Below are 23,625 nucleotides of genomic sequence, written 5' to 3' on the forward strand. Positions count from 1 at the left end.
GGTCCTACAAAAAGTTCTCATGGCTTTACCTTCGATAACAGGACGCAGCTGAAGAAAGCAGACCTAAACTCAGGGCCTTGGGTTTTTTTTCAGCGGTGTTAAGGGTTTTAAATGCGGCTCCTAAAAATGGAGACTGATAAATATCAGTTCTCCCCTAGACCCCCACAGCGTCTTCAGTTTTCCATGTTAGAATGTGTAACTGCCCGCACGGCCATTCTCGTGTTACCATAGAAATGGTAGGAAGTCACGGGCCAAATCAATTGGAGGTGGAACTGTTTCCAATTGTCTTCCATTTATCCCGTGGCTAGTTTGGAATTTCGATGAGTTGCGTTAGGGGTTGTTTGGAGTCACGGCGTATTGAGCTCTCCTCCCGCTTTTCTCTCAGGCCGGTTGCCATGGTGACCATGGCGACTGAAGTTCTGTTTTCATTTTGGCTTGTACAAAACAAAATTACTAATAGGGGCTGATAAAGAGCCATCAGTTGCTGTTTTATCAATTTATACTTCATTATTAATTTCAGAGCAACTGCAAAAACAGAGATAAACTGTAGATCCAGTGTTCTACTGCAGCTGAATATATAATCTTTTTAAGTTTTCAAAGTCCTTTATCAAAACAGGATTTATTACGACAAAGGCAACTGGAATAGGAAGGACCACAGAATTCCTTTTAATAATTAAATCACAAGAATTTTTACATCTAGATAGAGCATGTGATTTACTACATTAATAGGTGAAAGTCCGGGTTCTTTTGGACGCTGCGGCTTGTTGAATCCTAACCCCGAGATCAAGGCACGCGCAACGGAAGTTACTCATGACATTGATTGATGGAGCTGATTCATGTTTACACAGAAAGAAACGTGTTTACCTGCAAAGAGGTTCCACGAGATCTTTGTCCAGAAAGTCGTGATCTTTTTTCACTGGCGTAATGTCAATAGGGAACTGGGAGTCTGGGTGGAGGAAATCATAAAAGGGTGACATTTTAGTAGATCTATCTGAAGATAATGAATGGAAAGAAACATCTGAAAACTGCATTCCTCCCTCGTCAGTACAGGAGGACTTGGGGGGGTCCAACTTGTCTTATAAGTGATGCTAACGAGATGAGACAGAATTTGCCCAAATAACAGCACTGGGGCTTTTGCAAGCATTACGTCTTGCTTTGGGTATGGCACTTACATAAGTGGAGACTCAGTCCAGACCATTTGAAATGAACATTCCACTGCATTCATGAGGAGCCGTTAACTTTTTTATGAAAAGCAGAAGCGGCAGCCAAGGCTCAGATCTCCACAAGGCTCTGTCTGTTCCGCCTACAGCCTATTTAGATGCGCTGTGGGCTTTGAAACGCGATTCCGATAAATTTCATTTTTAACACATGACGTCCTCCATCAGGGTGTTTTTCTCCAGCTGCCATCGGTGGACGGACAGCCTGAGCTGTGCAAGAGGAGCAACAGCAAACAAACACAGGACACCGAAGCATTTCAAAAGCCTGGCCTCCGTGCAAAGAACTGTGGGAGTAGAGCAACATTAAGCCCAGATAAAACCTCATTTCTTCCCATGACTTCAGCACAGAAGACATGTTTATGTAGTAACGGCTTGGAACAGATTAGACCTTGAAAGCAGCTGATGTCCTGCTTGTTTTGGGGCTCCAAGAGGCTGCCTGAGGACAAGTTGCTCACTTGGTAAATCCAAGTTTTTGTGCCCACTGTTGTGAACTAGAGTCACTGTGTGCTGCCTCGCTGCATTGGGGAGTTTAACAATAAAATTTTTTGCTTTGACCGTCCTTATTATTTATTATTTGTTTGTTTTAAATCAAGCAAGATGTCTTGCCTCTGTAATAAATTATTACCTTCAAAGAGTTGAGCGTACTGGGGAAATCCTGCTGCCCGCAGCCAGTCACATGCCTCTTTCGCTTCGATTTCTGAAACAAAAGAAAGTGTGTGTTACAAAGCGGGACAAAAATGCGAAACAGAAAAACAAGCAACAGAGCCTGAGTACAGATACAACATTCCCTGGGTTTTTCTGCCTGGGGCGACTGCAGACTCTGAGGAATCGCATCAACTTTCTGAGAAACCAAATGAGCCCGGCGGTCTGCAGGCTCCAGAGGCGCTGATAACAGTGGAGGAAGCAGACTTTTGGCACCTTTCTAACAATGCTAATAGAGTTGGGTGTCGTTTACATGCGAGTGTCACAGCAGACCCTCAGCTTTACATTAGCAGACAACATATATAGCTGTGTTTGATAAACACCCAAAGGAGTCTTGATTTAGTAAACTTCAACAGACATGAGATTCATTTCAAACTCTGCTACTGCATTAAACATACAGACAGGCCATATTCAACTAATAAAGCATGAGACTGACAACAGAAGAATGTACCAAATAAGACAATAAGCTGCAGCTCCATATAGAGGAATTTCATTTAAAAGAAAATTGCATTAAACAGTAAAAGCAATATTTGTTATAAAAGCTCAGTTACTCATTTTAGCTTTAACTACCTTATTACATCAACACATCAAGCAGAATTAGAATTCACCCTGTGACAAACACAGTCTCATGAATATTCTTACCAGTCCTGATGCCTCATTAAACACTAAGATACCATTTTTCCTTCTGTCTAATCTCACACACATCTGGCTTTCAGTTTTACTCAATGCCCGTCTGCAACCGTGTCGTACCTAGTCTGCACCGGCAGATAAAAGCGCCCTGCCGTCACACATCTGTGGCCTCAGCTCCTCTGTCTCTGCGTCTGTCACACTAGAGGTGAAACGCGAGCCGTTCTTTTGCACAATACGCTGCTACAGTAACTGCGATTTGTGCACAGAAGACCCAGGATGTGACCCCGTTTCCAAAGACTAGGACTCACCTGTGCTGCCCCAAAGAAAAATCAATGAAAACTGACTATGCTCTTCAGCCTGACCAGCAACTGAATAAATATTAGCAGTTCACTCTGTCCTTGGACGACAAAAAAAAAAGGTCTCCCACTGATTATGCACCACCAGTTGAGTCAACATGTGTAGGTCGCCTGGAGCCTCTGCACTCTGTTCCCACCTGTATCACCAGCGAACTGCCCTCTGCTCAGCGAGTCTTGCCTCCCAGATGCACGACATCAGCTCCGTATTATCCAACCGCAGCGGGTAGTGAGAGAGCCACCGGGTCAGCTTTGTGTCCCCATAGTCACTCTGCTGGGAGCCAGTAACATGAGCTGGGAATTCCTTGCTGTTTGGCATTCTGTAACATGACGCCGAAACATTTTGTCCCCACGTTCCCTCTCTAAGGAAATCTCTTGTGAATAAAAAGCTGGGCGGGCATCGTGCCAGTGAACGAGAGTCTGCGTTTGCTCTCCACGACCTGCGGCTTTAGAACAGTATGGAATTACAGTTCACAAAGACAGGAAACCTGGTTTGTCTGCCGCACAATGCCCCCCCCGAATGTCAGAAGCTGTGCTGGACTTAAGCAACTGTGACAAAAGGATATTCCTCTCCTTCATTATGCAACAGCCCCTACCAAGAATCCCAGTTATGTAATTGATTACTGAGATATGAGATGTTAAAAAGTGCCGCGGGTTAGAGAAGTGGCCCACATGGGACGGAACGCTGGTGGGACGCAGACGAGCGCTGCCAGAGTTATGACAGCTTTAAAGGCTCATTCGCATTCCACCGGATCATAATGCAGTCAACAACATGGGCGAAATGTTGTGAGGGTTTTATGATCCCCTTTGCCCCCGAGCTGTGTCTGCCTGTTTGTTTCGGGTGATAAATCATTGTGTACTCACCCGATATTTTCATCATATGGCAGGAGCGGTTCATATATCCGTCAAGAATAAGAGAGCGTCTCTCAACAAGTCACAGCATCTTCATTCCCTCCCTGAGCCACATTCCTACTCCCTCTGAACACAGCATGCAGTTTGAAGTCAGACCCACAGCCGCGGCTTTCCTCCTTCCCCTCGCATCTGTCCCCAACCCCCATGGACCTATCCCAACACTAAATCTCTCCTTTAACCCACCCCTTTCTGTGGCATTCTCCCTAAATGTTAACCCCCCTCTCCTCCTCTGGCTCCTTGTGCCCAGCCCTCCCGCCTGGCTCTGCCCATGACAACTCTTTTACACCCCACTCAGCACATTTTTGGCAAAGGTTTTTCCAAGCATTCCCCTAAAAGTCATACAATGGTGGAAGATCCGGCTTTCAAGGATGAGGAGCATTTAGCATTTCTTTGTTTGGGATCATTTCAGCCAAATCACACAGCGTCTGCTTTAGAGGCATTAAAGTTGGTGGGAAAAACGTAACTTAAACAAACAAGAGGGGAAAATGCGGTTTTGCAGAGTGGAGATGTTCCAGCCGAGCGGCAAAACGGAAAACTGTAGGCAGCAGAACTGTGGAAAAACCATGACATAAACTGTCAGCAATCACCAGCAGCAGTGAATCATGCAATCACAAGACCCAGTGCTAACTTCACCGTAGTGATGCGTGGCTGTGTTTTACCTCTGTCTGTCTGTCAGAGGAGAAAATCAATGAATGGGGTGAATTGTCGCCCTGTTCCTGTATCACTTGACTCAAAACAAAGGGAAGGTTGTTTAAAAGCGACCGAAAAGGTCGATTTTAACATTATAAATGAACTAATTTACGACTGCATAAATATTTGGACTTATTTAAACACACCAGCATTACCCTCAAATGACATCAAGACTGGCCATACTGATAAAACCCTCATGTCTCCACATTTACCTTATTTGGCCAGTTGGAGGACACAGGGATAACTTTCAATCCACAACTTATAATTCTACTCTGAAGTTATTTAGACTGGTGTTTGATGTAACCCATTTACTATTCCTTAATTTCCTATAGCCCAAAGCAGAATTCCATATGTGACGACAGGCTGTCGCGTCCACATTCTGCCATTTCCTCTTGTAAAATTCTTGTGACTGGCTGGAGCCAGGACGGGTTGCAAACACAGACAGCATGACGTCAGTGTGCCGTAACAAATTGAACAATATACTGTACATGCGCATAACCACCATGGAGGCGAATGAATGAATCAGGCAGATGAATGGAACAGTCAAGAACGCACTGACCTCGTCTGTATCGACACACACCTGGCGGAAAAACAGCCGGCCTGAGTAATGAATGAAAAAAAAAAAAGATCACAGACTGGCTGGCTAAGAGGTGTTGTCACACAGGGGGGAGGCGTGGAGGAGAGGCCCTTCTCCCTCCATTATGATGCTAATTGTATACAGACACACACTTACAGTGCAGTCAGCCTTACTGTAAAAGTTGCTCCAGACAGACAGCCAGGGGAAACACACAATGCCCCCTCTTCCAGTCTGCTCGGAAACCACAAAAACTTGATGTCTCATGCTCAAAATAGACTCACATTTCCTTCTGCTCTCCAGCTGGCAACTGTGTATAATGGAGAGAACACAATCAGTCATCGGTGGACTTCACCTTCCTTGTTCTTAAAAACTCCAGTTAAAACACAGTTTTCGTTTCCTTTTTGCCCGATTCATCAACAATTTACAGCGATTTTAATCAATCCGGTCTGGTTTATCTGAAGGTGTCCGTGTCATTCTCGTGCACAGATTAACTTGATAAAGCCCTCAGTTAGCCTGACAGGAGGAGCACATGCTAATACCAAAACATGTCTGGTCTTAGGATAAAGGACAAAAGCCAAATTAAGAGATTAACTGTCTACAAAGGTGAGTAAGAATGCATCACATCTCTGGATATGATGGGCTTTTTTTACCCTAACCTCTCTGCTCTGACTGGCAGATGAGCTGAGAGATAATTACAGAGATCCTGCGCTGAATCATCAGCTGCTTCAGTGCTGTGCGGACCACACGGGGAACCCGTTTCCCTGCTGGTGACGCGAGCCACGGGTTTAAAATCCACAACGCTGGATCCTGTTACTGGGGCAACAAAACACATTTCCCTACAAATACAAATGAGGAAGTGGATCCCAGCCTTGGGTTCGCTCACTGGTCCCACCATGACCTGTTGAGAGCAAATATCCCCTGGAAATCCATGAAGCTTATTGATTCTTAGTGTAAACAGCATGACTGTGTGAGCGAGGAAGCTGCTGTTGTTGATCGGTGCCAGAGTCTGTGGGGTCAGAGGTGATCCGAGCCGTGTTTTCCTCTTGACGTTGTGTATTGAATTTAAACAAGAACAGCACAGCTGTGGTAACACTCTCCTTCAACTCTGAAGGACACCCAGAGAGAAGGTTCTTTCATCTGCCGGCGTAATGGCCCATAAAGTCTTTTTTTCCCCCTCTCTGTCTGTCTCCCTCAGGTCTGATTACACCACGCACAGCCTTCATTCATGCTACCAACCATAATACTACAATGCACCATTAAAACGCCAACAAACATTCATTCGTGTGTGTTTATTTCCGCACCGCGTTGTTCTTCTCTCCTGGCTGAGAACATGAGATCGTGACAGATGGCTGCTTAAATGTGGATTCCACAGTTAAAACCAAGCGGGGTCAGCAGGATGTTGTGGAAAATCAATTGCCTGTTTCCTAAGGCAGATATTACGCGGTTCCCAAGTCGACAAACAACAGCCTGAGAGAGACTTTGGAAAGATTATGTGGAGTCATATTGTCTCAACTCCTCACAAATGGGTTTTTAGGGAATTCTGAATCAGCCCAGACCCAAACTTCTTGTTGGGTTTCACAACTGCATTGGTGTTTCATGGACTTTTAAGGGAAGGATTCAAGCACCAGATTTACTCCAGATTCTCTCTGCCACTCACCAATAACACCAAAAATCTCACTTGAACTGCATTTTCCCAGGCTCCTTTCTCTCGTTATCATTTTTTAAAACTAATTTAGGGGAAAATAGATTCACTTGATTTTGCTCACAGTGTCCTGGAAGTCTTTAAGTTGAGTGCTTTCCCCCTCAAATGCTCTCTTCCCTTTTGTTCACAATGTCAAGTTAAATGTCCCTCTTTACAAAACAAGCCAAAGATTTCTGCTAAACTCCCATAAACTCATAAATGACGGTCTTCCAGTAACCAGTCAGCAGAGTTTTCTATAAATTACATGCTGTAGTGACGTCTCTAATTCAAATAAACACCTAATGATGGTGGACATCACCTATCATATTTCTTTCTCCCTCTTGGCTTTACTGTCTTTCTACCATTTATGATTGTTATTTTTTGATTAAATAAAAATAGAAAGACACGTTTCAAAAAGGAATTGAAATTACAATGTTTGAATTTTGGTCCGCTAGGTGGCGCCGCGTTTCTACAGTTTGGATTCTGGTACAACGCAGGTTTTAATCAATACTAACACCAGAGATGCGTCACTGGTCAAATTATAAACCCACTGACCAGATTGTAATCTAATTTCTGGAGATTTAAAAACAGGAAGCAACCAAATAAGGGCAAAGCCTGAACAAAAAACTGTGATTCAACTGTGAATTCTTACGTCTCCAACAGTCATTCTTAATCCTACTAAACTAATAAATTGATGCAGGAGTGACTTTTTTTGTCTTTCTCTAAGCAAAGCGCAGTCAGCTGCATGCCTTTCCATGTTATGCTCTTTTGTGACTCATAATATACGGTTATGGCGCTGTTGTTCCCACATCCCTTTGATATCCTGTGTAAACACTGTAATTTGGTTTTTCCACGAGCTGTATAACAGGAGTAAAAAAAAAGGGGGTGGCTGTGAATTATTGACATAAGTTCCATTGAGCTAATCTGAAATTTCAGTTCAAGGATGGAAAACGTGACTGTAAGTTAGCAACACATGTGTGTTGTGATTTTTAATAAAGACATTAATGAGGTTAACAAATTAACGTGTGGTGTTTGATGTTTAGCTGCAGCTCTGTAAAGGATATGATGAGGATAAAGTGGAAGATAAACATTAAAACCAAAACTCCTCTAAAGCGGAGTCCCGCAGAGAGCCCTTACATCCTCCTTATTTGGACAGGATCCCAGAGGAGACTACTTGGGCGTCCCTTCTTCTCTAACTGGCCCGTGAGAGTCAAACGGGAAGCAGTGGGCCAATGTCAGAACAAGGGCCCCCTACCGTGAGAAAGCCCTCTCGGAGCTTTCACAATAAAAGCATGGAGCTGAACCAGAGACATTGGAGTCCTAATTAGTGGCACCAAAGTCGTCCCAGGGGTCTGAAGGCATCTCTGCAGCAGGCGTGAGATGCTAACACTGGCAGTTTGTGTTGTTTTCAGTGACGATGTGAGGAAATTAAAGAAAAAAAATACAAAGCGGCCACAGAACATGTCTTTATGCTCTTTTCCTTTGGTCACTTTTTCCATTTGAGCACATCCAACGTACATTTCTACCACCAGAGAGCAGCCACGCTCTGAACACTTCCCGAGCGCAGCAAAGGCTTTTTATGAAGCACAAAGGAAAGCATTATTCAATAATAACTGCTAACTAATTATCCTGCTGCTTCTGATCAAGGCACATTTTACTTATCCCCATAATGGACACAGCCTGAGTGCAAAATACTGATTATTGTTAAGCAGCACTATTGCTGCTTGTGAAACCAGACAGGTTTTTTTGTGGTGAATGAGCAGTGTCGTATCTGGGGAATGTAAAAGCTGAACAGAAGTTTTCCATCGTGGCTTTGTTAATATGTGACCAGCCGTTCCTGTTACAGTGAAGTGGAGGCATTTCTCCAATCTCTTAGTAAATGATTAGCCCTGCACATGTGGCAGCTGTCAGCTACACACACACACACACACACACCACACACACACACACACACACACACACCACACACACACACACACACACACACACACACACACACTGGCTGCCACCTGCAGGCAAACATGATAGCATTATTCATTCCTTATCAGCGGAGAAGGAAATGAGCAACGGCTTCCAACAGATTATTGATACATTACAGACTGATATAACCGAAGTCCTAACCCCCCAAAAAGAGCATTTGACTGTAATGATAGACATTAGCCACCTATGACACACATGTCCCCGCTGTATTATTACAGTTGCATTTGGATAATCATTCCATCGTATAATTACAGCGGCAGAACATAGTCCCGTGGCAAACCCCTGCTGCATATCTATACAATCTGTTCACCGACATAATTGTTGCTCATAAAAGGTAATTATTCCTATAAATGCAACATTAGGATTCAATTAATGCCTTTGTGCTGCTGTTCTCTGACTGTATTACCTAAAAGAACTTGTTTAATGCTAGTATAGTGAATATTTAATTAACTAAAGGCTTACAATGCACATTCTTGTTATTTTTCTGGTGCCAAACTTTTGTATTATTCGATCATATATGTGGCATCTGTGTATGAAATTTAATGACGCAGGCCTCAGCCCAAGGATAAAACTCAGAGTTGTATACCGAGCTGAAAATGGCGGGGAGCAACAATGTCCAACTCACTTTCAGCTCCCTGACAGTGTTATTTACAGCCCTCTGAAGGCCGCAAACACAATCTGCATAATAATCACATGCAACGACGGGGTGGTTCATGAATAAAAGACAAACTGGCTTTGTGCGAACTAAGTTAACGACATCAGGGTGCACCTTCGCTTATCATCAAACCGTCATTTGAATCACGGGGGGGTCGTATTTGTTTCGCACACTGAAGATCTAACGTGCCACATGTTGTAGCAGACCGCCGATGAATTATTCAGGCCCTGCAGAAGAGAAGTTTGGCGCAGGAGAGGGCAAAGTCTAACTAGCTTCATCACTCTGAAGGGCTTAACGATGAGAACTTCTGAAAAAAATACAAAAGAAGGGAAAAGAAAGGGCTTTTCCCCTCTCGACTAGCTTAAGGGCCCCTGTCCTCTTGCATTAAGGGCATCATTATGATGGTTTTTCTTCCATCCAATAGGTTTTGTTTGCCGATCAAATTTCAGTTTGAGGAGGTAAAGACAAACAATTACCGTACATTTGCAAAGGATACTTGTGTATGAACGGCTGCAAGCTCAGACAAACATGGCTGATGGCCGTAAAGACTGAGGAGTGAAATAACATCCACATTGTTTACCTCAAAAATGGCAGAAGTAGCTAGCCTGTCCAAGGAATGGTGCCTGCCAGCTGCACTCGGAGCATGAAGGACCATTGAGAGGTCAGACTGGACTGAGACTCTTATCCACATCACAACAACTCTTCAGCGAGGAGGAAAACAGCCAGTCAGCGAGCAGGCGGTTAGTCACGGTGCAGCCTTCAGCTGCTCAACTTTTCCAACTGGAAACCCTGTTGAATCCTCCGTCACATGTGCTTGCCTGAACATTTCGCGGTAAAGCTTCACAAAGAGTTGCCAAATCAGAAAAAAATTATTGTCTAAATGCGAGAGCACAAATATCAGAGTGTATTTGGAAGTTACATTCTATAATCGTTCAGTTTGATATATTATTATGCTATTGTTATGTAATAGCTTACTTCAAATTACAATATCATATAGTCATATTGTCAAAGATTGTCCATGTGGTAGACCCAGAACTGCAGGAATTATACAGTTTATAGAGAATTATACAAAATTATTCAGGATTACGAGAAAATGTAGTTTGGGGGAATCAAGCTGGAACTATGACGTGATGCTAGAATATGATGAATGGTTGGGGATTGTGACATCATCAATGGCTGGTAGATCTAATGTGGATGATTCTAATCTGAGGTGGTGACAAATCATGCACTAATCAGAATTCACTCCGCAATTTGTCTCACGGTGTCGCTGCTACTGTAAGGACTCCCTCGTCTGACACGTCACCATTAACGCTCTGTCAGAAGTAGGAACCGAACCCAGAAATCTGGACTCCAGATGGGCTGAGCTGGGAGGAGAAAGCTCTAGTAGCGCTTCCAGAGTGATGGAGTGTAGCAGGAGAGACATTCCTTCACAATAAAAACCATCGCAAATCCATGCCACTGTGCAACAGTCAGATGTTTCTTCCCATCTTTGGTCACGCAGCTGTGCATTCACTTCCATCGACTCCGGCAGCTGACGGGATAAAGTTTTATTTAAACTTTTATTCTGAGACATTGCGATGGAATGAATGAAAATTCACACGTCGTTTTGAAAAAGCCACTTAAATCAAATCCACGACAGCGGCTGAGTTCCCCCGGAATTCGGAATCAAACAGTACTGAAAAACTGCTGATCACCAAGGCTCCCCACTCACTTTTAACCAGCTAAGTCAACAAGGACGGCTGGCTGGAATGCACGAGTCATGGCAGCGCCAGGCCTGCAGCGCTGCTCGCTCTGAAATCAGTCCCTTAAAATACTCCGGGTCATCTCTCACATTTCAGCCCAGTGAAACAAGCACAAGACTCATCCGGGGCTGAGACGCTGCCGAGGAACAATGGCACGCTATAAAAGGGTGCAATTATGCTATTTAAGGCTGGTTAGATTTTAAAAATGCAATTACCAAAATGAGGCATAATCACGGTGTTTAACAGCCAAAAATCACAGCCATGAGAAAGCCCGTCTCACAGTGCCTTGTTTTTGGCAGGGATGTGTTTTTAATTCTTCAGCAGACACTTTGGAGACAATTTCAACAAAATAGGCAATGGAAAATGGTGCAATTAAAAGTAAATATTCGATAAATCCCCCACGGTCCAATCAAAATGCACTTTGTATTCAAATAAATGTCATGTCCATCACAAACCTGCACTTTTAGCTGTTAAAGAGAGAACATACTCCTGAGACTCACTTCACATGTATAAATACTCACAGATCAACCAAATTATGGGTTTTGTTGTTAAGCAGCCATATGTAATCAGGGATTACATGCCCAGTTACATGAATGTCAACATCAGATTATAAAGATTTGTTGCCAAGAACCAGCAAAACATAAACACAGCTCCAGGATGTGTTCATCGCCAATCACACGACAGGCTCATCCTTTGAATGGCTAAACACGACACCGTCGGGGTGCTCACACCTGCAGGACAAGCGCTTTGTCCTCTATTGTTATGCTGCCCTGCCCCCACTTTGGAGTGACCAGGTAGGTTCTAAGCTTTACAGAGATGAATGAAAGGTCAAGCCGTGTTGTTCTGAAGCTCCTCTATCGCTCTCCTGGTGCCATAGAGCAATCCCCAAATGAGCGGAGGGCTTGTAAAGCTGTCACGATCGACCTTCGCTTGTTTACAATATGGGCTGAACATGTAACAGAAGCTCCAGCGTATCACCTACCACAGCTCATTAGTCAGTACTAACTATCTGCCACCTTTGCACCGTTGACTACATAATGGCTGAAGGTCAAGTTTCCCTTGTTTTTCCCTGCAGTGGTGCAAATATTCATGGACTCACAGTGATGAACAGATCACTCCACAACTCCGGTCCTCATTTGCCCGAGACTAAATAAACAGCTGCCGCCAGACCAAACGGCCTTAACTCCCTTTCTGGTTCACTACTACCCTCCTCCCCAAGCCTGGAGTTACACCTTGTAATTTCAAAGATCACAAAAGAGCAGCACATGAGTGTAGAAGGCTCTACCATCAGACATGGTTCGCACTGTCACTTCCCCTACCTCCAGCAATTTTCTTGAGTAGCTGCTGCCTGGCAATGATCCTGCCCAACCTGTACCCAGAGCGTCTGCGGTGATCCATTCTCAGGTAGATATCCCGAGACTCTAGGGTCATAATCCTAAAACACCCGCCGCCTTGATGCTACGGGAGCTCCTGAGCATAACTGAAACAGTGTACCCCGGAATAAGCCCCAAGCTGGATGGCTAACACCCACACACTCTGCAGGCAACAAAAAACTTCACATACAGGCGCAAAAATGTTTAAGTGAGCAGACAGGGCAGCAGAGTTGAGGGGGAGGAGTGCAAAAACATCCCCGTGGGCCATGTGACTGCATGCAACCAATGTCGAAGGAAGGGGTGGGAGTACGGCCCACCTTGCTGAGTAGAATCCAGTGTCTGTGTGAAAGCTCACGTGCTTGAAACACTTCCCCCTGCTATGGAGGGAAATATAAATACCAATGGAATGCCTTTGCACTGACTAAGGAGTGCAGTAGTGGCAGCGAGCTGGGCGTGGGAGGGCTTACAAAAATAGTGGGTTTGGACCCGCCCTGCGCTACAACAACTCCTCTGCTGTTGCCAGTCACACAGGTGCCAAGTTTACTGGGAAAGAGTGAGTAGCCGGTGCAATTTTAGAGAGCGTAAGGAGAGAAAGAGGGGCCGAAGTTGTTTTCTTGGGTGGAGAATGCTAATTTGTAGCCCACCCCCACCACACAACCGCTTCCAGCCACAGGAAGGCCTCACAGCAGGCTTCCTCACTGTCGGCTCCTCAGGAGGGGAAGAAGACCTTTTAGCTTGAATGCATATGAGTGACTTATATCCACCAACGCAACACAAACGGAGGAGGCCAGAGCTCTGGTGGCTGTTCATTAACAGCACCGTTTCAAAATGTGGTCAACAACCAGTCACGTTCCCCAGCACTTCGGAATAAATCCGCTACTTGCAAGGCCAAAGAATCCGCTTTGAAATGCTGTGGGAAAACTGTTCTTAGAACCAGGAAAAAAGAGGCGTAATCTGCCTGGGGGGCTCGAAGGGAGCGAGAAGGAAAGGGGAAAACCCACAGTCGCAAGGACAGATGTGCAAACTCCCCACCTGTGACCACATTACCCACGAATCCCCACGCCATCGCGGCATCCACTTCTTTCCGTGGAACACATACAGTCATGTGGAATAGGGGGGCCATAAAATGACGAGTCATTTTTACCGGACCAATTTAGCGTACGCTAAACTGTGCACGTAGGTGTACTCAGTGCTCATAACCAGATATAATGCTTCCCTGCTTACAACACGGAACAACAATCTCCTCACACCTTATGGAAAGCCCACATCCGTGCACGCCGACCCGCCCAGCGCCAATCAGGGCCCCTGCCACTCTCCTTCTGACACGACCTGTCTGAATACAGACTCGTTTGTGCGGTAAAAGCGTGGCGCCGTGCAGTGGAACACAGCACAAATGGGCAGGCAACCAACTCAAACACAGCCCCTGTCTGTTCGGCTTCCCAGCCGGCAATATCCACCCTCGCCCAGGCTCACAAAGACCACAATTCAGCGGCACCCTTCAGGGCCCGAAACACGTTTTCATGAAACCTCTTTTGGGTTTAACGACCCTCTTCACGCGCCCGCAGGTGAAGCTATTTAAATATGTGATTGTTGCTTTATAAGGTGGTGCTGTGACAGTATTCTGATGACTTCAGTGGGCAGGGGCTCCGTGGTTTAGAGGCCAACGCCTGCGTTCATTCACGCTGAGGATCACTTCAGGTGTCAGATGTTAGCAACAGCACAATCACCCTGGACCTATTTTTACTGTTTTCTTCCTGCTCTGTCTAGACACAGAGCACATCACAGGGATCGGGTTGCAGAATGAATCCCCTGCTGCCGCTCAGCACCATCATGAATGAGCTTAATGCCGCTTTTCTCCCCACTGCCTCTCGAATGCTTTGGGGGGTGGGGGGGTTGAAGTCGCCATGAAGGAGTAAATGTGGCGTGCCCACTGTGGGAGTCTTGTGTGTCAGGAGCAGTGACTCCAGCCCTAATCAGACCTGTTCCAACACGCTTCTGTCTGGGTTTTTGGAGCCCAGCCACGACACAGGACGCTAACAGGAATCCAGGCTTTGCATCGCTCACATTACAAAACACGCTTTTGTCATTGTGTCATGACAAGCGCAACACACTCGCTACTCCTCTGCTGTAGCACAGGTGGGATTTTAATCTAGCATGTGCAATATATAACATATACTGTAGTCTTATATTTAGACTTGAACCTGATGATGAGTAGGGAGGCAGTTTGGTGGTTTTTCGAGGCAACTTTAATGTGGTTTAAGTCTGAGGGAGTCACATGTAATCTGTGCTGGCCAGTTCTGACTCTGCTGTGGCCATATTTCCTGTGGTTGAGGCTTAAGAATAGTAGCAGTATGACAGAAGGTTTCCACTTCGCCAGCCACCAAATGTCTGAATCTTAAGCCCAAGTCTGGGAGTAAATCACACCTTAATACTGTAAGAGCAATTGTGCCGCAGCAAACCTGAAGCATTTGATAACTTAATGGTGTGGTTGGTTGATGCTGGAGAACCTGTGACTCCACACAGGGAGGTTCACTCATAAGTACTCCCCCAGCTTGTTTCTAGGAATATTTGGTGGTTCATTTGATGCTTTTTGTCACAAACTGGTCACACTGGAGAAGCCAGAAGAACCATCTATTATCTATTATGTTTATCTCATTATCTTACAAACCATTGACAGTAGAAATTCCCAATTAATCATACCAAATGATTCAGAGTCTGATTTGGTACAAATCGATATAGTTTCCAACCAAAGAAAACAAAAGATCTCCTTTTCCCTGTAGATTTCTACATTCAGAAACAGCCTGATTAAATTTGCCTAATCTTTAAAAATGCAAGAAATACTGCAATACACCTATATCAAGAACTAATAACCTCAGTGCACAATACTAATTACAGTTACTTTTAATCCTCTAATCAGTATGTTTATGTCCTAATCAAATCTTCATCAGCAGCTTAAGAACACAGAACACTTCCCTGTGCGTGGCACACATCTCTAAGACACTTGCAGCACATGGAAAAGAATGTAAGATGTCAAGTATCCAGGCGATGCAGCAATCAGCTGCTGCATCAGAAACGTGCCTCTGCAGGAAGCACAGCTGAAACCAATGTGTATCAAAGTTCATGAGTAAAAACATGAAAACATCAGATCTGGGTCGACTAAACAAAGCTGTGTGTACTGTACGACATCCAGAAGGCAGGCTTCTGAGAGAACTGTTCTGTGCCCCCTGTGGATTTATTACGAGAAGCTGCAGCGGTCAATTCACCTCACCTAGTGGTGGATCTGAGTTACTACACACTAACGGCGCGCTCCAGTTCAGAAGGATAAAATCTAACTCCACTATCAGGTGAATAACTAAAGAGCCAGTGTGCACAACGACAATATATATTTAGCCTGGGATGTGAAACTTTTCTAGTGAGACTCGCGAAAGACAGTTAAGAGCAAATATATTAATAGTTGCTGTATGGAATTACCCCAGTTATTTGGAGCTAGGTGGTCATATAAGCAAAGAGTGAGAGACAAACGTTTGATCCTTCTACAATAATCAAATTATATTTAAAACTGCAAAATAGAAAAAAGAGAAGCATTTGTGGGATTAATATTGCTATTATTATTGTTATTATTATTGTTATTATAATAGATAGATAGATAGATAGATAGATAGATAGATAGATAGATAGATAGATAGATAGATAGATAGATAGATAGATAGATAGATAGATAGATAGATAGATAGATAGATAGATAGATAGAGCCACAACGTGAATATTACCCATTAGCACCACCTTGTGGAGACTAATATTATTAATAAAGTTCATCACTTAATGGGCTGAATAAGACCGAGAATTTCAGCACTTGCAAAATCCAAAACAAACATGACAGACGTCATATTTTCAGTCTTTTGAATTAATCAACCGAACAGAAAAAAAATGTTATAAGTGTTAGAAGCTAATCGACTTCACTAATCATCATTGGTGAAAACTCCCTGTTCCTGTGCAAACACCGGCAATGGAATCTTTCCAATTATTGCCATGAAGGAATAGAAGCTGACCCAACTTTCAGTGCAACGGTTGCCCCTTCAGTGGACCACTGACCTGCCAGTCTCCGCTCCCTGACATTCCTCCAGAGTAAATCCCAAGCTTTGGATGTGGAGCTCCGCAGCTGCTCGCTGAAGGACCGCCGGAGCTTCAGTCTCACGGAGTTTCTTCTAGATGACATCGCAAATCCTCCACTCTTTCATAATAACGACGTCCTATTAGTGCCAAAAAACAAGGCTGGGATTGATTATCCGATATGAAGCCAACTCTTCTCGGCGTGTGACTTGTCCTTATAATCACAGCAGCAAAAATCAGTTTGGCTCCCGGCTCACACACGCGCTTGTCAACATTTTGGGGGGAAATTTGCATCAAATTATTCACACCGGAAAGTGAAAATAACGACACTGTTAAAAGTAAGAACAGTTAGAATCAAGCTTGTCTTTCACATCTCACAGCAGATGTGTGTGTACGTACGTCTGCGTGTGTGTGTGTGAAGGGACCCGGGCGCAACGGGCGCAGGGATGTGATACCTTCAAGTGCTGCAGGAAAAACAAAGATCATGGAGAGCTGAAACAGTATATGCTGACTAGTTAAATTTAAACATAAACACAGGGATAGTGATGAGTGAACCCGAATAGAAGAATAAAGAAAGGAATGCACGATTCGGAATATTAATTGAAGTGAATGATTTCAATTGTTTTTTTGTTTTTGTTTTTTTATTTCAACAATTTACTTTGCCTATAGATGGGTTGTAATTTTGTTGTAATGACACACAAATGTCTGGTTTCCATGTTTTAACCATGCCCGTTTTAACCATAAATCGTTTTTCTATCCAGTTTTTAAAAAATGTTTACACCTACTTTAGTTACAATTATAATTTTTAAACAGAAAATCGAGCACTCTACATAAAGCACTTGAAGGCATCACAAGCTGCAGCCCCTGAACCCACCACCATCACCACCACGACCACTACAAACACACGCACACCAGTTCTCAAATGACTTGAGCAATCACTTTCTCCCGTCAGTCTGTTGGAATCCCCAAAACAAAGGAGGAAAAAGTGTTCAAAAATCGCATCACAAGGAACAATTTAAGACAATTAAAGAAAAACCTAGACTTACAATACGGTGAACACTTGATGAGTTTAAGACAGGATTTTAACAGGTTGAATTGTTTAATTCAAAAACCTGATCAGATTTAGCCAATTCTTTCCAGTTGTATAATTAAAAAAAAGCTCAGTCAGAACTCTTTGATTTTGTTTTCATTTAAAACAATCTTCCCCAACAGATACTAGAAAGAATAAACATAAGAGTATTAACAGGTTGGCTAGATGTCATCTCTTCCTAATTATTTTAGGAATTTCTTCTGTTTTTGCAGGTGGGGACATATTGTTGTGGCTGATTCAGTTCAGCTCTGAGCAGCAAACAGAGTTCTGCTGACCTGAAATCAAATTCACTGAAGTCGAAGAGTATTGCAAACAGTGGAATTAGCACATTTGGCTATGTAAGACCTTTCTTGTTTTTATTTAGTCTGTTGAACGTGTGTGAGTCGAACCAAGTCAATCACCATTATTGACAAGTCAAAGGAATGAAAAATATGCAGGAGCGCACGGAGTCTTTTTTTGGTTCAGCATAGGTCAAAGGGATCAGCAAGTGGCTATTTTATCCCCACTCGGTCAGACCTCAGGCTGCAAAGAAACTTGTTGGGCATAACTCTCTCTGTCTCTGTCTCTGTCTCTGTCTCTGCCTGTGTCTCTGTCTCTGCCTGTGTCTCTGCCTCTGCCTGTGTCTCTGCCTGTGTCTCTGTCTGCCTGTGTCTCTGCCTGTGTCTCTGCCTGTGTCTCTGTCTCTGTCTCTGCCTGTGTCTCTGTCTGTGTCTCTGTTTCTGTCTCTGTCTCTGCCTGTGTCTCTGTCTGTGTCTCTGTCTCTGTCTCTGCCTGTGTCTCTGTCTCTGCCTGTGTCTCTCTGCCTGTGTCTCTGCCTGTGTCTCTGTCTCTGCCTGTGTCTCTGCCTGTGTCTCTGTCTCTGTCTCTGTCTCTGCCTGTGTCTCTGCCTGTGTCTCTGTCTCTGTCTGTGTCTCTGCCTGTGTCCTCTGCCTGTGTCTCTGCCTGTGTCTCTGTCTCTGTCTGTGTCTCTGCCTGTGTCTCTGCCTGTGTCTCTGCCTGTGTCTCTGTCTCTGCCTGTGTCTCTGCCTGTGTCTCTGTCTCTGCCTGTGTCTCTCTGCCTGTGTCTGTGTCTCTGTCTGTGTCTCTGTTTCTGTCTCTGTCTCTGTCTCTGCCTGTGTCTCTCTGCCTGTGTCTCTGCCTGTGTCTCTGTCTCTGCCTGTGTCTCTGCCTGTGTCTCTGTCTCTGCCTGTGTCTCTGTCTCTCTGCCTGTGTCTCTGCCTGTGTCTCTGTCTCTGCCTGTGTCTCTGCCTCTGCCTCTGCCTCTGTCTCTGTCTGTGTCTCTGTCTGTGTCTCTGTCTCTGTGTCTCTGTCTCTGCCTGTGTCTCTGTCTGTGTCTCTGTCTCTGTCTCTGTCTCTGTCTCTGTCTCTGTCTCTGTCTCTGTCTCTGTTAGGTCGAACTGAGCAGTTTATTTTCCAGCTGGTCCTACAAAGCAGGAACTGATAGAGACAAATATGTGCAACAGTTCTGTCAACTGGACACAAAAGAGGCCACAGAGTCTTCCTGAATTCAGGACGACGTTGGCAGTTCGTTATTTCTGCAGCCCGTTAGTGCTGAGCAAAGAGATAAGATGGAATCGAAGGAGTTCTTCGCGACGAGACCCTTCAAAAACATCGCATAGACCTTTCTGTCCGTCACCTCACAAATCCGCTGACTGATACATTTTGACGTGGGTTAAAAACAGGATAAAGAATGAGCGCTCTCACTGTCAGAGCTGCAAGCAGGGTATCAATCTCCAGGATGATTGACCGACAATACCGTCCCTGTCAGCGCCTGACAGGGAAAAAAGAAGTGATGGAAGAAGGTTTTAGGTTCCCTCACTCACCGGTGGCATGAACACATCAAGCTCCCAGTCTAAAAATAAAATTAGCACCACAAAGGAGTGCATTATCGCAGCGAGGACTATTGTGGCTGGACGAAGACTTCGCCGCTGGAGTGGTCCTTGGCAGTGGAAGTAATAGCAGATGCAAAGAGAGGAAACATCACTCAGCCTGAGAATGTTTTCTCTTCACTGACTCAACCTCTTGTTTGTTTTGGCCGGGCAGCTCTTAGAAAGCAGCTGCTTTCCCGTTTTCCTGAACAAAACTGGCGCACCGTCGGGTCTCCTTTATGTCTGCCCCCACTCACTGTCCAGCTCCCCAGTTTTTTATACAAATAAGCAATCGGAATTGCTCATCGTTTCTACACAAGTCGTCTACATTCAAGTTGTGTTGATGTCCGTGGACTGATTTGGACAATTTTGCTATGGCGGTGGACGGATCCTAGATGTGATGACACTGAGGAGGCCTGGAGGCCCACTTGAATATTCTGGGAGACTGTTCTTCCCAGTATAATGGAAACAGGGCCTGTGGAGTGGGGGAAGATCGCCCCTCCACCTCCACTTCCACCGAGGCCCCCGAGGGCTCGTCCCAGGCATGTGCTATAAATTTCCTGACCATATATTCCCCAGCCGAGTTCATTTTTCCAGAGAGCCACACATGTGGTGTATATCTGGGTTTAGATGATGAGCTGGGGAAGGAGGAACCGGCTTCAGTCCTAATCCATTAAAGTGGCCACTAATTCTATTTTCTTTTGTAACATCATAGTTTCTTTCCAAAAGGCTGGTTACTTTTTTTCTTCTTTCTTTACAGAATCAAAATGATCATCAGTTTCCACAAGTACGCTATGAAACATTAAAGTGCTCATTTCCACATCACTCACCCCTCATGTTTATCCACATCTTCAGGTTATTGCATAATGGCTATTAAACCGCATAGGGAGGGCTAAAAATAGAAGGAAGCCCTGAAGTATGTTTAATTATCATGACACCTGTGCAAACGTGAGAGCTCGCAGGGGTCAGAGTTTGTATAAAAAGGCTCCGAGAACGTAAAGCTGTCATGACAAGCATTCATGCTTATTGTTTCATTGAATGACAAAGCATGTAATGCTGTCAGGTCAGGGGCTCCAATGCCCTCAAAAAATGCATGGGAAAACATTTGCACCACTGTCCGGCACCTGGTCCCGATTACAGCAACCAGGATCTAATCACGGGGGCAGATTTCTCACTCAATCACTTTCGCCTTCTCCCGCTCTCTCAGAGGTAGCAGATGTCATATAAGCTCATGTTTTATCGATTGCGAGCCATTTCAACAGGCCGTCGACGTGTTTTATGTCTCTTATTTTCTCCGAAAGCCCTTTTAATTCCCAGCATCTTGATTGTGTGAACCGGACATTAGTGGAGGCATTCCTTCAATGTCAAATGCAGCTGGGTCCGTCGGAATTGCGCCTCAAAATTTGGTTGTAGCTCGATCTTAGCCCCCACGGAACAAATTCATGAAGGAAAACGATGTTTATATCAACATCCACAGTTGCTTCAGCAACACAGAGGTTTTTTTTCTTTTAACTAAATGGAAAATAACGGATTTATTCCTGAAACGTGCTCTTTCCGAAGTCGGGTTTACTGTTTTGATACATGTGTGGGCTTTTGAAATGTTGGCTCCACTGATCAGGTGCGATAAGCTGCTAATACAGTGGCTGCATTGTCCCCAAACCAGAACCACAAACCAGTCCTTTGGCTTTTAAAGTTGATGGGCCGGAGGATGCAGGAAGTCTGGCCTGCCTCTACCCACTGTTGTGCTTTGATTGCCCAGCCAAATTGTTTAATCGGGTCTGAAACCACAAGAAAGCCGTAGTGCTACACTGCCCCCGGACAGAGCCGCTTTTGATGGCAGCCCGCAGGTTTCGTTGTCTGGGTACAGGTGGAAGGGCACAGCCATGTGAATCTGCTGTCGCCTGGTGACCCACAGCTTCGCTACTGTGCCGCAGGACAAAGTGTTTGGTGTGAGTCCAGTCACGTGTGGGGCTAACCTAAGAGAGGAGAGGCCTGCAGGTCCGACATGCACGCAGACTCTAAAACATCTGGAATCTCTGCGGTTTATGTGGGAAAACACTGACAATGTGGTTACTATCTAAGCTGACCCTGTGAAAAGTCCTGCCCTGGACTGTGTGTGTGTGTGTGTGTGTGATTCTGTGATTGTGTGAGTACGTAACAGAAATAACTTTTTGGATATTGTTGTTGTTGTTGTTGTTACAGGGCTTTTCTTCGCAGGAGATAATTATACATTCACAACACACTCGACTCTTACACACATTCTTGCACTTCTATCTTTGTGAGGACTTTCATAATGCTTTCCTTAGCCCCTGACACTAACTCTGACAATCACAGCTAAATTCCTAACCCTAACCCTAAACCATACCCAATCCCAAACCCAATTCTAATGCCAACCTTAAAACCAAGTTTCCAACCTAAACCAGTCCTCTGAGTTGTGAGGACTTCCCAGAAGTTTAGTATGTAGCAAGGTCAAGAACACACACAGACACACAGCCTTGAAGGTTTCTTTAAACCCAGGTTTGCATATGGAACCATAATTGCAACAGAAATACTGAGAACTGCAACACAAGCTTTCAAATCTTTCAGAGCAACTTTTCAGAGGTTTGACAAATTACTGTATATACAATAAGAAGTCCCGAAATACAACTTTGGTGCTTCCCCCCCCCCCCCCCCCCCCACCCCCACCCCCCGTTCTCTGTCAGAAAGCCGAGTTGGCCTCTGCACACAGGAAACCACAAGTCATTTTCCATCTTTCCATGTGTGGAATTTTTCATGTGCTCGTCATGCCAGCAGCACCCTTTATAGTCTGGGCTGGATCCACGAATGACGAATGAGTTATAAATTTAGCGCATGATGTCACCGATCTGGCACCTGTTAGACGACGACGATGGGGAGCAAAGCAAAGGGCAATCTCCCAAAAAAATGGATTTTCCCGCCGCCGTTAAAGCCAGTGTTTGCTTGCAATTAAAGCTCTACACATTGGTCTGTGTTGCAAAGGAAAACACTGGGCTATTTTGAAACACAACAGAGTTTGCTCCCCCCATACCATTGCATTTAGAGGTACACAGTTCATTCACACATTTTCTGATGCAATGGACAGGTAGACATATAGCTCACCAGGTGTAGAGCCACATGTAAAACAAATCTTTTTGGAAAAAAATAAAAGAAGGATATCCATCGGCGAACTGTATGTAAACTTTCCTGTCAGGATAAATAGAATCATAATCCCCTCACGTCTCAACTCTGATGCATAATGCAAACGTCTGCGGCCCCCCCACATGAAGGACTCTCGGCATATGTTGTGAATACTTGTGGTACTTGTGGGGCTTGGGAACTCTCATCAGCAGTCAAACTCCCACCATTACTGCACACAACAGAGACGCGCTTTTAAAAAAGGAAGAAACAACCCTACACACACACACACACACACACACATTTTCATAATAAAAACAGAAGTGAGGTAAGAATCCCTCATGAGTCCAGTGAACAAGAACTATCACCCTGCTTACAAATGGAAACAACATTTCACATGATTTCAATATCCCGCCTGCCAAAGCTCTTTTTACACACGCTCTGACTGCAGCAACGTGACGGCGACGGAGCGTTTCATATGTCCCCGTTGTTTGAATAAACCCTTGTGATGTGTATGTTATGATCCCTAACAGACCTCCGGAGAGACAAAGAGACACTGCGGAGGGACTGCAGCTGTCTGGGGTGACGGTCCGCCTCCACCGGCAGGCAGTGACCCCGGGTTAGGCTGGAGGCCTGGATTTGAACAACAGCTGAAGTAGATCCATGGAGAAAAACATACAGCACAGTAAAACATGAGCAGCCTTTAACATTATATAAGACCCAGTGGGGTCTCAGTCGGTTTGGTATAAGCGCAGCAGTGAATGTAGAACTACAGAAATTGCCTGCACGTATGTTGACGTGCATTCACTGACATTCAATGCCTACTTTTTTTTAATACTTATTTTCCATCTTTCTGTCATTAAAATATATCCAGAATCAGAACCAACCAATAAAAGGTTTTACTGTGCATCCT

General features: G+C 44.6%; 1 protein-coding gene across 5 annotated transcripts in view; it reads right to left on the bottom strand.

Moving 5' to 3' along the window:
• stard13b (StAR-related lipid transfer (START) domain containing 13b) overlaps nt 1-23,625 on the bottom strand; it is a 41,961-nt gene that overhangs the window by 6,091 nt on the left and 12,245 nt on the right. For 2 of the 5 annotated variants that reach the window (XR_008952973.1, XM_057049384.1), the window contains exons 6-7: nt 1,843-1,914; nt 865-946 (exon numbers count right to left, since the gene is read on the bottom strand). Coding sequence is in view for 4 of the 5 variants with exons in the window: in XM_057049384.1 (XP_056905364.1) it covers nt 865-946; nt 1,843-1,914 (154 nt within the window). In the remaining variant the exon portion in view is untranslated. Of the gene's footprint in view, nt 1-864; nt 947-1,842; nt 1,915-3,766; nt 3,978-12,458; nt 12,710-16,604; nt 16,763-23,625 lie in introns of those variants that run through there. The other 3 variants (XM_057049385.1, XM_057049386.1, XM_057049387.1) reach the window with 3 other exon arrangements.

Source organism: Takifugu flavidus, chromosome 12 (genome assembly GCF_003711565.1).
Source record: "Takifugu flavidus isolate HTHZ2018 chromosome 12, ASM371156v2, whole genome shotgun sequence".
Classification (NCBI taxonomy): Eukaryota; Metazoa; Chordata; class Actinopteri; order Tetraodontiformes; family Tetraodontidae; genus Takifugu; species Takifugu flavidus.